We start from the raw sequence: 17511 nt of genomic DNA on the forward strand, positions 1-17511 counted from the left end.
CCTTTTTTTGTTTAATTTTGAGAAGACAGTCTGAGGACAATATTTTGCAATATTTGGCAAGGTTCTTTGGTTAGATGTGATATCTTCTATTGACCAAGTAGTTGGAAAAATGTTCTTAGCAAGCTTTCAGGCACAGTCACCCTTCATCAGGCATTTGGAGTCTGCTGGTCTGAGACTCCAAGGATTGAGAGAAGCTAGAAGTGTGGAGGGATATCAGTGAAAATTTAAATAGGTAGAGATAAGCAAAACAAAGGGGAAGGGAGGGAGTAGAGAGCAGGGGAAAGAAAAAGTCAGAGGGAGAGCACAGAGACAAAACACAAGGTGAAAAAGAGACAGTCTGTGATAAAGGGAATAGTTAGAAATCAGGAAAGCAGAAATGGGAGAAGCTAAAAGTGTGACAGGATGTCAGTGAAAATATAAAAGGGTAGAAGTAGGAAAGTGAAAGGTAAAGGAGGGGGAAGAAAACAGAGGGCAAAAATAGGCCAAAGGAAAAACAATACAGAGATAATAATAATACAAGGTAAAAAAGAGGCTAACAATAAAAAGGAAATGGTAGGGAACCAGGAAGAAAAAAGGGCAAGAAGTGGGAGAGGGGAGGAGAGAAAAGATGGAGGGAAAAAGGAATGTAAGAGGTCAGGCCAGGCAGGTACCTGTGAATCACATGTCAGGCAGGTTGTAATGTGTCATAAATCCAATGTCTGTACTGAGTCCATGATTTTTAGTATCTAGTAAGTAGATGAAGTGAAGTTTGTAGGCTTATCTATGAAAGATGTGTTGTAAATTCCCCATACGGATTAGAACTGAGAGATCGGAGAGGTAGTGATTGTCCTGTGAGAAGCGTGCCCCCACAGGTAGCTAGGTATTCTTGTCTTTCATAGATTTCCGGTGTGGGTTCATTCTGGTGCGCAGTTGTTGTTTAATTTCTCCTACATATTTTCCATGAGGGCATTTAGTGCACTGGATGCTAATGGCTCTGTTGTGGGGTGTAGTTATTGTGGGGGTGGTGGAGATATTTTGACAGGTTTTGCATTTCTTGTCCTGGCATGGTCTGGATCCATTTGGTGTGGTTTGGGTCATAGGGAATTTGCTTTTGGTGATGGGGTTAGTGAGGTTTAAAGGCTAGGATGGGTGGATCTAGAAAAATTTAATTGAGAATTGGGTCTTCTTCTAGTATGGGTTGCAATTGTTTGAGGATTTTCCATGTAGGTTCCAGGGAAGGGTGATATGTCATCACTAATGGTGTGTGATTTGTGGGGATTGTCTTTTTGTTCTGCAACAAATCTTCATGTGGTATCCAGGTGGCTCTTTCAAAAGTGCGATCTGTCACTGGAAAAGTGTCCTTGTTGGCTGAAGGCCCTTTTGAGATTTGTGAGGTGGTGATCACGAGTATTCTCCTTGCTGCAAATTCAGTGGTATGGGAGTGCTTGGCTGTAAATTACAGCTTTCTTGGTGTGTTTAGAGTGATTGATGGTTCTTTGTAGATATGTATGTCAGTCAGTGCGTTTCTTGTATATGGTGGCTTGAATTTTAGCATCTTGGATATTGATCATGGCATCCAATAAAGGAAATGCTGGTGTTGGAGTATTCAAGCAATAATCTGATGGAGGGGTGATGATTGTTGAATTTTTGGTGGAAGTCTGCCAGAGACTGCAGGGTTTCAGTTCAAATGATGAAGATATCATCTGTGTATCTCAGGTATAATAAGGGTTTGATGGTGCAGTTCTTAAGGAAGTCTTTTTCTAGATGACCCATAAAAAGATTGGCATGTTGTGGGGCCATTTTGGTGCCCATAGGTGTGCCCATGGTCTGGAGGAAGTATTGGTTGTTGAAACTGAAGTTGTTGTGTGTGAGGATGAAGTATCGCTCCACACTTTAAGCAACTCTCATTCCTTGGAGTCTCAGACCAGCAGAGACTCCCTATGCCTGATGAAGGGTGACTGCACCCAAAAGCTTGCTAAGAACTTTTTTTCCAACTACTCAGTTGGTCTAATAAAAGATGTCACATCTACCCAAAGAACCTTGCCTGCCTATGTCCTTAGACCAACATGGCTACAACCAAAAACCCTTGCAACTGTTGGGCATTTATACATGTGCTCCAGGGGGAGGTGGGAGTGCTTTAATTAGAGTGTCTGTGAGAGCCTCTCTAACATAAGCATCCAGAGCATCTCATGTATCAGTGTCCCCACGCTTAAAAATGGTGGCAGGATTGCTTTAACTAAAGCTCATTTGCCAAGCTTTAGTTAAAGTGCCCCCACAACCATTTTTAAGATGACATGTTGGAGTCTGCAGACTCAATTAATCAAGCCTGCTCTGACATGCTGTAATTACAGCACATTGGAGCAGCCTCGCTGCTCATGTATAGGCAACCAATATGCATTGCTGCCATATCATGACTTTTAGTTATTGCCCATAATTTGGGGCTTACCCAAATTTCCAGTCCCTGCTACACTATTAGAACAGTGGTTCTTAAACTGGGTTCCATGGCACCCTAGAGTATCTTGAAATAATTTTCAAGGGTGTTATAGGGTGTCAAGCAACTCTGACTTTATTAGGTGTGCAAATGTTTATCACAAGGTAAACCCAGAGATTTCAAATGGGAATCCTTAGCGTAAAAACATTCTGTCCTGCTGTGGTCTTTCTGAGTTCTTTTCAACAGGTTATTTGCTCTATTATTTTTCTGTCATCAAAAAATGAATGCAAATTTAAGAGATGACCTTTTCCACAGAGTGCCTTGAGTCTATTGAGAGGTCTATTGAGCGGTCTATTGAGGGCTGCTTTGAGTCTAAAAAGGTTGAGAGCAACTGGGTTAGGATTATGAAAGTTAGCCCTAAATATGTACAAGCTACCTTGTTGTGTGGATACATAGGCAAGTGTGTCAGCATGGACACACACACACATGCAATAACCACGCTAAGTTAATTATTCTGTTCTAATAAATATGAAAGCCTTAAACTCAGATATTACTATCATTCTCATTAGTATGAAGTTAATTTTGGTGATTTATTTTACTTACAACCCATTTATTTGTATGAGAGGCCTGCCCATTATTCATTGCTCAGTCATTCTGTTGAATCACAGACCAGGAGCAGTGCAGGTAAAACCAATACTTGCTGCCAATACACTATTTGATCAATAAAATTTTGTTTCTGGAATGGGTAGCTAAAGAAGTGTTGTGCATTTTTCTTATGTGCTTTGGGCTGTGAGTCTACTTGACAGACTGTGCTGGTTCACCCTAATTAGGAAGGAGACTGGAAGAGATAATTTTTAGTGATATAAAAAACAAGCTCACTGTCTGTATCTTGAAGACAATAACATATGTTGCTCACCACTGTAATTCTTATGCTCACTAAACTGTGCCCGACACATTTTTCCAAGTGGAATTTTCAGCATGTGACATTCAGTGACTAATGCTGCCCAATGAGATGTTATTTTTGGAGATTGCTTTTGTGTGACCATTTAACACAGAAAGTTAGTCAGGTTCATTTTCTCTATGACCTTTACAAATGTGTTGAGAATTAAAGTCACACCTCAATTCAGACATGATATTTTAACTAACACCTCTTTAGATAGCCCTTCTCAACAGCAGTTTCTTTCTCTATGCTGAGTTTTTCACATTTTCTTGCAATGTATGTTTCTGCTGCTGTAAATCAGTGATCACTTTTAGGGTTTTCCTCAGAAGATAACATAACTTCTGACTCTAGAGAAAGCTGTGGAGGTTAAAAAGGCTTTAAGCCCCTATGGCCCCAATAAAAATCTGTCTCTCTAAGGATCCACTCCCGAATACAATAAAGCTGAAGAAGTCCCAAAGCTCCTTTTTGATTGGGCTCATTATTAATCATTTGTCCTTAAGGCAGCTCTAAGTTAGATTCCATGGCAGTGTTCTCCTAGAAACCACTGGGTAGCTGAGAATAACCAACTCACAATCCCTATCAACTCTGTAGTCTGCAACAATGGCTGCAAGACAGGCCAGTGCTGAGCTGTTAACACAGCTTTGGGTTATTCAAGAAACCAGGTTTATTCCCTGGTAGTTTGTTTTGCCTGTTTGGTATAGCATAAAAGGGTCATAATATAATCTAGAATTAGATCTCGGTTAGAAAACCATATCACTGCTTAATACAATGCAAAAACTAGGAGCTTCCGTGATATACCTGCTGGGATTGAATATTGAAAGGGCATTTGTTGTATTAATATCAAACTGTGAGCTCATCCAACATGCTCACTACCTTCTGACTTGTGCCCGATGACCTTTCTTGAAGCGATGATTTTTTTAGTTTCTTAGAAGAGATCTGCATTATGTTTCTTTCTTTTGAAGTAGCTTTTAACCTGCTTGTCTGAAATTCATTTTTACTCAGGAAGGATTAGCATGGTATTTTAACAATATACTTATCATTATTTATGTGCATGCTGCCTTTTGTTGAATGTTTAATACAAAGAAGTCTTGAATATGTCATTGGTTAAGAGAAAAATAGATTATCTTTGTTGGTGAGTGAATCAGACCCAGCAAAAGCTGTTTTCCTGCTAAATCCCTTTGCATATTTTACATAACATTAGTATTTGTATGAATATATTATTTGAGTAGCAGTGTCCTGTGATAATGGCTAGCCTGAGGGCTTCCTCCCACCCAGGGGTGCAACCCCATGCAGACAGCCAGCAAAGCACCTTCAAACCAGTCAGGTTGCAGTACATGGATGGGTCCAAGCGTGGAGTTTAGGGGGTGGGGGAGAGCAAGGTAGGATATTGGCTCAGGTCCCCATGAGCTGGAGCTTCCTTCCCATGGCAGGAGCAGTAGCTCCCCAAAAAGTGCCTTCCCACACTGCTCCCACCTCCCATTCACCCTGAGAAGCATGACCAGTACCCCCCACACCAATCCCAAATTCCTTTTTATTAAAACATGAGACATTCTTTAATTTACTTCCTTTTTATTTCTTTTTAAATTTTTCTTTTTTTTAACTTTTTATTTTCCTTTAGTGGTTGACTTCCTTCATTTCACCAACCTTCCCCAACCCAACTCTGATTTCATTACCTACCCTCATTCCATTAACTCTATGTCTCCCAGCTACTCATCCTTGCAACCCATTTCTCACCCTCCCCAACCCTGCAGGAGCAGGGATAGAAGCCAGTTTTGGCTCACCAACCCTGTAGTGGCAATTCATAGCTGTGCAGGTGGAAGACAGAGGAGAATTTTAGCCTTAATATGTGACTACTCTAAATCCAAGCTAGCATTAAAACTAATCATTTGGGCAGTTCAAAGTGCAGCATGGAACACTGTTGAATAATGACTTAACAAGAACTTGGTCATAATTAGAAACTAAATGAATAGAGTCTCAGTTCTCAGCTATCCGCTTTTTATCACTTGACACTCATTTTATATACACTTCCCATTGATGTAAATAATTGCATGATTGAGCAAGGCAGTGGAGAATCAGCACTGAAACAGGTCTGTTCCATTATTAATATGGTATGGAGCTTACCCACATCCCCAGCTTCTGTTTAGTTTTATTGGCTTTGATGGAACAATGGTAGGTAACACCAGCTGATGATTTGGCTCACTATTTTCAGCAATTAGTTTTAGAATCTTATTAATGGCCATAGTGTAATCCCACTTACTTTCATTTTAGACTGGTGTATCTCCATTGACTAGCAGAGTTATTGCTTGTTTACAGAACTGTAAGATCAAATTCACATTCCAAATAAGCATTTTCTGTGGCATTTCAGTTTTCAGTTCCCTTTATCATTTTATTTTCACTAAATGCTGACAATCAAGAAGAAGCTTTGTTGTTTAGATTTTTGAAGTCATAATGCTCAAACAATGTTTGCAGAAAAGACAAAGTAACAATTTCTTTGGAACAGAATTCCAAAATCTTTTGTTATTAACTACTAGTCAGTTGCCCATCAGGAATGATGGGAGAAGTGGGTCAGGGGGGACAGGCAGGGATAGATCACTGTTGCCTCCTCCCAGGAGCAGTGGGGGAGAGGAGGAAGGGCAGCTTGCCCCACCATCCTGTCAGCCAGCACCCCTCACTGCTGCTGCCTCCAGGGAGCTGGCCTCACCCCCCCTCAGTCCCCTCCATCCCTGCTGTTGTGGCGACGCTTTGCCGCACCACTGCCTTCTATCTGGAAAGCTCTTGGAGCACTCTGATTGGTTGTTTCAGTAACCAATTAGAGTGCTCCAAGAGTGTTATGGACAGACAGACAGACAGATTAAGCCCTTTATTGTATTAGAATTATTGTATTAGAATTTTAGCATATGTTTCTTCAGTTATTTTCAACTAAGCCATTATGATTTCCAGTTATCAATAGGAAGATTATTAACATGCAGATTATTGCAGTGCTTTTGCCTTATCTTTTACCTAAGTGCTAAAAAGAAGCTATAGGCAAAATATGATTATAGATAAAAATGTTTACGATAAAAGAAATAGGCACAAATGTGCAGGCTTTGCTTCCTAAAGACAATGTAAGGCAGATAAAAAAGACTCAAGATTTCATGTCAATGTCTGAAAATAAATTAGTTTCTTTAACGTTTTCTTGTTAGTCCAATGTAAATGTGGAGCAACTCCACTGAAACCAGATTTACTCTGAAATTACACTAGTGTAATTGACAGCAAAATTTGGCTCCAGTAGTTTATATTTACAGATTTCCCATTACTTAGTCCCTGGGCTCTTTCAATTTCTTAAAGTTTACAATGAGATCTGGTGGCAGATTAGGGTGAGCACATGAAAGAAATTCAATAACATGTAAACATACTCTCGAGCCACCAATGCAAATGTAGTTTGTCCCATGAACGTTTTCAGTCCTTTTACTGTACACTGAGCTGCCTGGCACACGTTACGCTTAAGATGTGATTAACCAGTTAGTTACACTCAGATACAAGTTAATGCAATTAATAGCATGATAAAACAAGGAATAAGCCACAAAGTTTTTACACAAAAAATGTGTAATAGTTTTGTGGCTGGTTCCTATCATGCCATTAATTGAACATGTGGCTAGCCTTGGCCTTCCAGCTGTGGGGGCACACCATGCACCACTGCAGCTAGGAGCCCTTTGTTGTTGGGGCTCCCAGCCAAGAGGAGCTTATGATACATCCCAGCAGCTGGGAGCTCCCTCAGTCAATGGGGCTCCCAGCTGTGAGAACATGGTATATCCCTGTGGCTGGAAGACCCATCAGCTGACAGGACTTCTACCTGTAGGAGCTTCCTACTTGCTGGTCCAGGGAGACCCCGGGATCATGATGCACTACTGATAAGTCATGATAGGTTGCAAGGCTCAATTCCACAATCATGCCTCCTGCCATGTTTGTGTGGCATGGCTAGAAGAGTTTGTGGGAATCACACATTAGATCCCATGCTGCCTTTCCTTGCATCTTTGCCAGGGGATTTAGTGATAAATTGTGGCTATCTCTGTGCAAGTGGGGAAAGGAACTGGGAACTTTCCTCCTAAATAGGTTACATTCAGGGGCTAGACACATTATAGAGTGCCCAGAGTCTGCACGTGACTAATGGCAATATTACTCATATTCATATGATTCAGAAAGGCCAAAGAGCAAGGAACTGCCCAGTTTCTGAGTCATTCTCAGTAGCCACCAGCCACCAGAGTTTTTTAGTGAGGAAAGGGAAATCATGTTTTTCCCCTCTCCCAGGATTATGGAACTGCTTTGCCACATGAGTTATAACTAGACATATAATTATTTTTCTTTTATATGTCTACTCAGTTGATGGAAACCATTGCATCTGCCATAAAGACTTCTACAGGCAAATGGGTGTCATTTATCTACTTTCTTTCAATAGAAATCAGCAACAGAAAAATAACTGCAAGTGCAATGACAGATATACATATTTTTCTCTTCCCATCATCCAGGAACCACTAATAATCTGTGAAAACAGTTTTTGTTTTGGATTCCCTCTTTTGTAAATCAGTTTTCTCTTCTATCTCAGATTATGTGGCTTGTATAAGGCTTTATGTTGCTTTATGTAATATGGTATATATTTACTTTTTGCAGGCTAATCTTTTCTTATCAGCACCTGGAATGACAGAGAGTCAACTGGTATGTATCGTTATGTCTGAGTTATGCTGTTTTTCAAAATACTGATAAACACAAAATCTGAAGTAAATTACTGTTTCATTCCTTGATCCTTTGAAGGATTCTGCAGTTCATACTCTAGCATGTAAGTACTAAGCAGTATATTACCATACTCCATACCAAACATGGATTTGTTACAAATGCCTGACAAACATCTACAAATGGGGTGTAAACACAGGACAGACTTCAAGATTTGACACAGAATGAGAGGTCTTGGTAATTTGGAGGCTGATTACCTCCTGGTGGCCATTTTTAAATCATTCAAACTTTCATTTTTGATTGAAAATTTATTCTCAGTTTTCTGGATTCCTCTTCTTGTCACATGTTTAATTCAAAAGTAGTTTAACCAGTGAAAAGTGAGAGGAGAATAAGATCCAAACTGGTACTTGAAGGCAAAACCAAAGTGTTTGTATATTTCGTCCCTATGACAAATAAGGGAATCTTATTATCCATAGTATACAGGTAGGGAAAGGAACTGAGCTACAGCAAGACAAGGACCAGATTTTCAGTATGGCTCTGAGCTCATTAAAGTACCTGGGGGCTGATTGACAAAATGTTCAGCAAAATGTTTGCATTGTGCCACTTCTTACTAGACTTGACAATCTAGCTAAAAGTAAGTATCCCATGATGACTCAGTCCAGGGCCATAGCTATAAAGCCGAAGTTGCACATGTCATCATCATCACCAGCAATAGCAACATTCTTCCTGCAACATGAAGTATATATGACTGAAGTCAAATGGCATTGGTCATTCCTATCACATGCTTATTTTTCTAAGTCTTTTATGTTCATATATCATAATCCCTCTTTCACCATTATTGTCCATATTTATTCAAGGGTAGGGTTTGGCAGATGGATATGTATAATCACAAGCAATAGAAGAACAGTTGGTGTTTATATCCATTAGTGTTTATATTCATCCAAAGCAGAGCTTCCAACATTTCCTCATCTCTAATTAGTTTTAAGCATTAATAACTCAGAGAACTCAAATCCTTTCAGGTTAGTGATATTAATTCTAGATGTGGGTGGAGGGCATTATAAATCAGAAGACTAAAATATGTCAAACATGTTTTTAAGGAGTAAGAGAAAAGTAGATAATATTCTGCATCATACACTTGTGTGGAAGCCTCAGTAAATATAAAGCAATCAGTCCTGAGTTATACTGCATACAATTTAACACCTTGAAGTGATTTTCCTATAATTCATTCATTATAAGTCTATGTATTAGACTACTAATAACATTTTTAGTTTCAAAGTTGCTGAACACCAAATTCTGTGAACTAAATCAACTGTTGAATGAGCAGACTGGCAATTTAACCTCAAGAGTTATGTCAAAATAATTCCCTTTGATATAAAGCAAGCTGTAACCTCTTAATGTACCAAATTCTAGCCAGAGCTGGTTGTAGTGTAGAACACATCATAGTTCCAAGTGACACCTAAGGTTTGCTGGACATAGGTTCCTCTTCTTGGCCCTGCTCAGCACATGCACTTGTGTCCCAGTACTCTGCCCAGCTTGATTGCTTGACATTTAGATGCATATAAATGACTTTTGGGTAGGCCTAGTTTACAGCAGTATCATATTACTTTATCCATCACTGAATTCTCACCATATCTAGGAAGAAATGGGGATTATGCATAAGAACATTCCACACAGAAACTCTACACAATAATTTGAGAGAGAAAACAAAATAAATAATAAATTCTTAAGCTAGTGACTCTCAATCAGGATGCTGAGGCACCTTTGGGTGCCTTGAGATCATTTAAGGATTGCTGCAGGATGTTACCCAGTGGTAACACTGGGTAATACAAACATGATTCACAAGATAAACCCAGAGTTTTCATATGGGAATCTATAGTGTTAAAAACCTTCTGATCTGTTGTGGTTTTTCTGAGGTCTTTCCAACAAAGGATTGGTCTATTATTTTTCTGTAGTTAAAAAATAAAAGAGTGAAAATGTAGAGGTGTCATTTTCTGAGGGGCTTGTCCAGTCTATCCAAAGATGCCTCAAGTCTAAAAATATTGAGAACCATTGCCTTAGACTGTTGAAACTGCAGGGGGAAAGGTAAGTGGACAAAATTTAGAAACTTTTGCTGGAGTCATGCAATTTTTTTTAGTAAATGTTCGGCTGACTTGGAGGCCTATTGCTGTTCCTTTACTAAGGAGTATATCCTCCAAGAGTCATCTATGCATTGTGGATGGAAGCTCAGGTGTTACAGTTGATCTTGATCAGATCTTCCTGTTTCCTGAAGGGCAGTATTAGTTGAAAAAGTTATGATTTATATATAAAAGTAGTTGAAAAAATTACAAGGTTCATGCAATTCAAATGTTTAAGTGTGACCAAAGGTACCAACAGACTGCACTACAAAGTGGTGACTCTTTGAGCACTGTTGTGTTGTTCCATCAGCACAACAGCAGATAAAATAATTGTCCTTCCCATAGGTCTTTACAGATATATGTGAATAATTTACTATGTAGCCAAAATAATATAAATTATTTTTACTTTTGGTATTTGCCTTCATGTCTTCAAGTGCAGTAAGTGAGAAAATTATTATACTTGGATTCATACCATGGAATGTTTTATTGCATTTATAAATTTAAGATCTTTATAATGACACATTAAAATGTATAAGTGGCTTCAATGGCACACCTGTTACCCCATGAAAAATAGCTCAAGGCAGAAGAAGAATAGTGGGGAAAAGTTGACTAGGCAAAGCATCTGGGATTATGCTGTAAGGAATATGTAGAGAAGAGGAGCCAGAACAGAGGCTAGGATCTGGGCTCTAAATCCTAACACTCTGAAGGAGGTTCTAAATAGAATAACTGAACACAGATGGTAACTGTGAAAAAGACAGCACACCTCAGTGATTGCTGTTTATCAAGTAAATTGCAGTGGAAAGAAAAACAATCTGTATCTTCTGGTGATATCTCAAGTAAAATAAATAACAGCATGAAAAGAGGAAGAGAGTTTTGCAATGGTGTTAATTCTCTTTTGTTGTTAGATTTGGAAATGTGGGTTGGAGAGACAAATGGACCCAAAGCAACAATGAAAAGACATTCCTGTCACACATCAATAAATTACGTTGGGTGCATCTACACAAGATGCTGTACTGCGCATTGGACTAATTTAATGCACAGTAAAGCATCACTATCTAAAGTCATGTCAATTACTGTGCATTAAATTAGTTTAATGCAGCGTTTGATAATACCAATACGTACAGGTATTAGAAAAACGGCACATTAATGGCACAAAATCTGAAGTAAATTACTGTTTCATTCCTTGATCTTTTGAAGGATGATGCAAAAGCAAAAGCAAACAAGTAGACCCTAACTGAAAGCCGCTGCTGCCTGGCTAAGCCCCAATCTCCGTGGAGTAGGGTGAGCTGTCCCAGCTGCAGGACAGCTCCCTCCCAGCTGTGCAGCAATCAGGACTGGTCCCCATCTCTGCAGGGTGAAGAGAGCTGTCCTGACTGTTGGGGCAGCTGCTTCCCAGCTGAGGGTGATCAGGGACGGTCCCAATCTCTACAGGGTGGGGAAAGCTATCTTGGCTCTAGGGGTAGCTGCCTCTCAGCCATGTAGTGATTGGCAGGGATCCTGATTTTCTCTGATAAAAAAAATCCAAAATTGTCTGCCTTAAAACAAACCCCAAAACTACATTTTTTTCTGTGATTAAAACAAAATATCACTATATATTATTTGAATTGATATGGCATTTTGTTTTAATCATGGAAAAATGTGGATTTTTAGCTTTTTTTTAAAGCAGAGAATTTTGGATTGCTTTTTATTAGAGAAAACCAGGATCCCTGGTGATCAGGTCTGGCCCCTATTCCCCTTGGAACTGGCTTGGAAGGCAGCTGCCTTCAGAGCCAGAACAGCTCTCTCTGCCCCTCAGAGATCAGGACAGATCCTGGTTGCTGGGAGCTGGGAGGCAGCTTCCTCCAGAGCCAAGACAGCTCTCCCCACCACACAGATATCAGGAGCAGTCCTGATCACTGGGTGACTGGGAGGCAGCTTCTCCCAGAGATGGGATGGCCCAAGGAGATTGGGACTGGGCCCTGTTCCTACTACTAGTCTGGGGCTGGCACTCGGGGGAGGCTGGAGCTCCTTCTGGCTGCTGCAGGGGGGCAGAGCAAGGCAGGGGCAGCGCTGGACTGAATTAGTCCTGTTGGGAGCAAATTTGCTCTAATGGACACACATTCAGATGCAGAAAATGTAAGTACATTATTTGCACATGTAGAGGCACCTGTTGTTGGTTTCAAAGCTACTACTGCAAAGTCATAGGAGTTAGTCTGTGTGGTGAGCAGTATACTTGCCCTTCCACTTGACCCCTTGGCAGAAATGGCCCTGTGATAGGAAGGGAACCAGAGAAGGGCTCAGCACAATTATAACAAGCCCTTGTCCTGAGCTGTAGGAAACTAGGGCCCAGAAGTACTCAGATGTCATCTCATAGGAACTAAGTGATAAAAACTAGGTCCTGCTGGGATCAGATTTACTAATGGCAGCCCCATTTCATTCCTGATAAAGAAGCAGCCTATAAGCTGGGAAGGCTACTGGGAACTACTCTAAACGTAACAAAAAAGTGAGGTGAACATGTACTTGCCTCTCTTTCAGTTAACACTTTATTATTCATCTATAATGCTTACCACACAATAACAATCTTTTGATTTTTTTGGTGACCGTATTGTGATTCAGATTAGTGTGTGAAAGCTGAATCTCAGCTTGCTTACAGGGACTTTATCTATTGTCTTTCCTGCTACTGAAAGAAGAGTACAGGTTCTCCTTTTTGAAGCAATGATTTTGTTTAACTTTACAGGTAGCTAATAATGTGTTTCAAATTCTGATTGCTAGTTGATATGTGTCAGACAGTTGGCAGGTATGACTCATCTAACTGAGTGCACTTGAAGTCAATGCTGTTTAGAAAATGCAGCTCTAAAAGCATTCCTACAGCACGCTTTTGTAGGCTGTTTCATATGTAAAGATAGTTTATCCTTGATGATCTGAGGTAGCTCAATAGGCTACTAATTACATAGTTACACAGTTGTGTAGGACCATGGGTTCTGCTGTCTGTACAGTAATGACTCAATGACTGCTATGCCACCTTGATCTTGTCTTTCTTTTTATTTCGTATGTATTTTACTTTTTGTTGAAAGGACAAGTCTTCCCTTGCAAATCCTCTCCAGCCACTTGGGGGTGGGGGTGGGGAGGAGGATGACGTTGAGTGATTGTGACAGGGCTCTTAGCATGCCTGTCACTTCTGGAGGTGAAGAGGCTGCATGAGAAGCAGCCTTTAGATGTGGCAGGGGCCAATTAGCAAGTGACCTGACCAGAACGGGGTCAGGCTTGAAGCATATAAACCCAGGGCCTGTGCTGCACAGGGAGTCTAGCCCTGAGAGCCACAGAGAGAGGAGCTCTTGGGCAGCAGGGCTCCTAGGTAACATCTGAGCTGGAGGTAAGGAATGGTTGGTGCTTTGTGGAAGTGGCTATGGGGAGGCAAAGAGGTTTTTGTTATAAGGTTTATTTGTCTTTTTTTTTTTTAAATAGTGTATTATATGTATAATGTCAGGGATGGGGACCCCTGGGTGTCAGTTTGATGCAAACTTAAAATTAATGAAACAAGCATTTAAAATTACACAGCAAGATTGCTGCATTTATTTCCCAGTCTAGCAATCTCAAATGCATTGTTTAGAAGTTAATTTCCTACTGTTAGAAAATTTTCTAACTGTTCTAATTTTAAACATTTTACTCATACCAGCTTTAAACCACCTTCCATTAAAACTGATTGAGTTCACATTTTGTCTATTCCTTTGATTTTTTTTTTTTAATCTGCTTTAGTTCTCAACCTTGTTCCACATTTTAAATACTCTTAAACTTTTTTTTCAAAGACAACTACCTAGTTATATTGTTGGTAATAATGAGATGGCACGGTATCTTCATCATGTTACTTAAGCCTTTGTAGAAAATCCTACAGAGCATTGGTTTTCTTTATGCTGCTTCACATGCTGCTGGCCAGCAAGTAAGGGTACTGGAAGCCATGACTCCATCTATTTGATTTTCTTTATGCAAGTTGCTCCTATGAGCTGTACCTATAAAAACAATTCAGGAACAGCCTTATGGTTACAAAATTGCATGTCTAACAAATATCTCATGGGTACTTAGTTTGTTCTCTGTAGCCATATTAGAGAAGGCCATAGCTTAGTTATTTGAAAATTGTAGTTACAACATAAAGCCCCAAAGCTCCCTAACACTCAGCTTTCACCAAGAATACATGTTTAATTCCTATTTCTGTTCTCTGCCTACTCATCCATTGTTTGTTTGTTTGTTTGTTTGTTTTTTAAATGGGAAAATATGATGTCATCTGGACTAGTAGCATGTTTCATTAAAATAGTACCAAAGATAATTTGGTCTGGCTTCTGGCTGGCTGGGCTGATCAGGTGCGGTTTGCATCTGGGGTGGGGGTGTGGGGGTCACCATCCACACAAGCATTTGATTGCAGTTAATTACTCTGCCATAAGGTAGCACAGTCCCCAACAGTACTATCTTATGGTGGAATTAATTAATTTACAGCACTCTAATACCGGTACATATGTGAATGGTGAAACTTTGCTGTAGAAGTAATTAGTCAAGTCTGCAGTAAAGTGCACATGTAGATGCACCCACCATGTATAATTAGGGTTATAAAATAAAATAAAATAAAACTGTTTTTCAGTCGCTTAGAACTTTGCCAATACTAACTCTTCTGAGGTAAAATTTTTCATATGGATTATTTGCTATAAACTGAGATTTTTCTGTCAGCTAAAACTCTCTAGCAGCCTTTTTGTTGAAAAGCACAATTATGCCCATCCTTTGTATCTGGGACTTGAAAATTAACAGGGACTGGGGGTTTTTTGCAAGGGAAAAAAACTTTTGCTGTTCCCATGAAAACCCACCCAAGTTACAACTCTTAGAAAAATTGTGGTTAGCCCGTGACAAGCAGAAATTTTGATTCTTGGAGCTAAATTCCTTGAAGATTCTGTTTGCACGAAGCGTGTCAAAGTGTGGAGCGAAGCAGGACTTTCTGTGCAGCCTGATTCTCACCTCAGCAACTAGAGATCAGGGCTGAATGAAACAGATGGGGGAGAGATGAAAGCAAGAGCCAGGAAGAGGGGAAACTGAGACTGGGTAAAGAGACTAGGGTCAGGAGCCAGGCACTTGGTGGTATGCTTGAAGCATCTGGAAAAATGTGACAGGGGCTGGGTGTGGGAAGGGACAAGGATAGGAAGTCAAGAGGGCTTTCTAGACAGACTAGGACTGGGATTAGATGACTGATTAATGGAAACTGGAGTAGTTGAGGCCAATAGGATGGGCATGGTACTGGAGTGGGAAAGAGGCAAGACTGAGATTGGGACAGGGTAGGGCAAATAAATGCACAAGCAGCCTTAATTCTAGTGTTTCCTAACTTTGGAGAGCTTGACTTTGCAATTTTAAAGCTATTTTAACCTATAGGCTTTTGTTTTGTTTTTTTGGGGGGAGAGGGTGGAAGACAGAAAAAAAGAAAGAAGTTCTTTTTTTATGTATAGACTGCTCTGTGTTTGTTAGAAAAGGCAAGTTTGAAGAATTGTTCTTTGAACCGAAGGTGGGGAACTTTGTGTTTTTTCTTAGTTCCTGGATGAATTCACTATACAGTCTGAGACCAGTTCCTGAGAATAGTTAATCTCTAGACCTGATGGCATTTACCCATAAAGACAGAAAAATTACTCCTTCATCTTGTATTCTTAGATTTTATTTTAGCTACTATGTACCCTGCAGTTTTGCCTCTTCCTCTTTGTGTGGATTATCATATGATAATTCTGGCCAAATTGAAATGGAGATAGTGGAGCCCAAACATTAGGAATGGGCAACAGTCAAATCTTTGTGGAAGTGCCAGTCAGCAATTTTGACAAAAAGGCTTTTGCCAGAAAATCAAAACTTTTTACAGAAACATATTTATCAGGCACTCCCATGGGGGTTTGAGCCTCAGATCTGCCAAATTCAGAGCAGGTTTTTCAACCCATGCTTCCTAACTCCTAGGGTAAAGTCCTGCCCTTTGGACCAGTGACTAGTCTGTTGAGGCTTTCTGTCTGTCTCTGTGATATGGAATTAAACCAGATTTTAGTTGTTTTCATGGTCAGGAGTCTTGTTTTGTAGTCAGGAACCCCACCTTGTGAAGCATGTGAATGTCCCTTTCCACTCATTTCTTTCTTCATTTCTCCCCTATGATTAAAGAGTGAATATATTGCGGTATTAGCATAGAGAGTTCTAATTACATCTGTGCCAATGGATGCTAAGCTTCTGTTATTCATCTATTTTAAATTTATATCTGGTATGTTTGGATATCTCACATGATATTTGTCTGGAATTTAAGTTTTGGCTTACTAAAAAGTGCTTTATTTCCATATGGTAGTGCCTGGGTATCAGTAAAGATACCTACATCACCAATTGGCCTTTTTATTGTTTATTTTTCAGTTGCCTTTTTGAAAACTTCATAATGGAATTTGCTATGTATAAACAGGCATGTGGCTGTGCATAAACTGTGACTTGATTAAGTCATTAGGATGCAGTTGAACAGATAGCAAAAGGTTGCACAAACAACAGTTTGACAGTCTAGCTTCTATTTTTGTGCTGATAACAAATGGATCTTAATGAAGAGGTTTCTGTGCTACAAAAATAGTTGATGTCACATTTTTTCTGCATTTTGCAATAAAAACAGGCCAGTCGATAAGAAAATGGAATCATTTTTGTGATTGAATTTTTTTAAATGAAATCTTTGAAATATAATAGCTTCTATAGTACTAGAACTGGTCTAGCTAACAAATACCATCTAGAGAGAAATACTTAGCTGTGTTGGTCTGAAGTTGAAGATAAGGCAGGGTGGCACTTCAGAAACTAGCAGGGTACCGCCATGTTTGACTTCCGACTAACATGGCTAACTACCTTTCTCTACTCCTGGATGGCACCATGCTTGACCAAGTAAGATCTATAGATTATTGCTACTTAAGTTTTATTAATCTGTCTTTTTCTTCCCATGACTTGCTGTGGTTCTAGACAAAACCTGGTGTCATTCGTCCAGCACCAGTGAAAACAAAAATCTTGTTAAAAAAAGAGGAACCATATCAACCAAACCCTTTCAAAAAATATCTTGAAGAAAGCAGAGACCCAGATATTGAACAGGTACGTTTTCTAATTAAACATTCTCAAGGGGCTTTGGTGGTTGTCATTCCCATATAAGATGATTAATTGAATCTTGATCTATTATTTTGGACAAATTCTTTTATTTTCAGAAAAGAAATAGTAAAGAATTGGGTGAAATCCAATATAGGATCTAGGAATCTAACTCCCAGCATGAATCCCAAAGCCAGAGCTGGGTAGCAAGGTTGCTTATGCAGTGGAATCCAGAACCTAGAATTCTTTCTCGAGAGTTC

The 17511-nt window shown here is 39.7% G+C and overlaps 1 protein-coding gene across 3 annotated transcripts in view; it reads left to right on the forward strand.

The window, feature by feature from the left end:
* Window positions 1-17511, forward strand: part of MLIP (muscular LMNA interacting protein) — a 226738-nt gene that overhangs the window by 162636 nt on the left and 46591 nt on the right. For 2 of the 3 annotated variants that reach the window (XM_019497102.2, XM_019497099.2), the window contains exons 11-12: window positions 7998-8042; window positions 17135-17260. In XM_019497102.2, coding sequence (XP_019352647.2) covers window positions 7998-8042; window positions 17135-17260 — 171 coding nt within the window. The remainder of the gene's footprint in view (window positions 1-7997; window positions 8043-17134; window positions 17261-17511) is intronic. The other variant, XM_019497110.2, reaches the window with a different exon arrangement.

This window comes from Alligator mississippiensis, chromosome 1 (genome assembly GCF_030867095.1).
Source record: "Alligator mississippiensis isolate rAllMis1 chromosome 1, rAllMis1, whole genome shotgun sequence".
NCBI lineage: Eukaryota > Metazoa > Chordata > Crocodylia > Alligatoridae > Alligator > Alligator mississippiensis.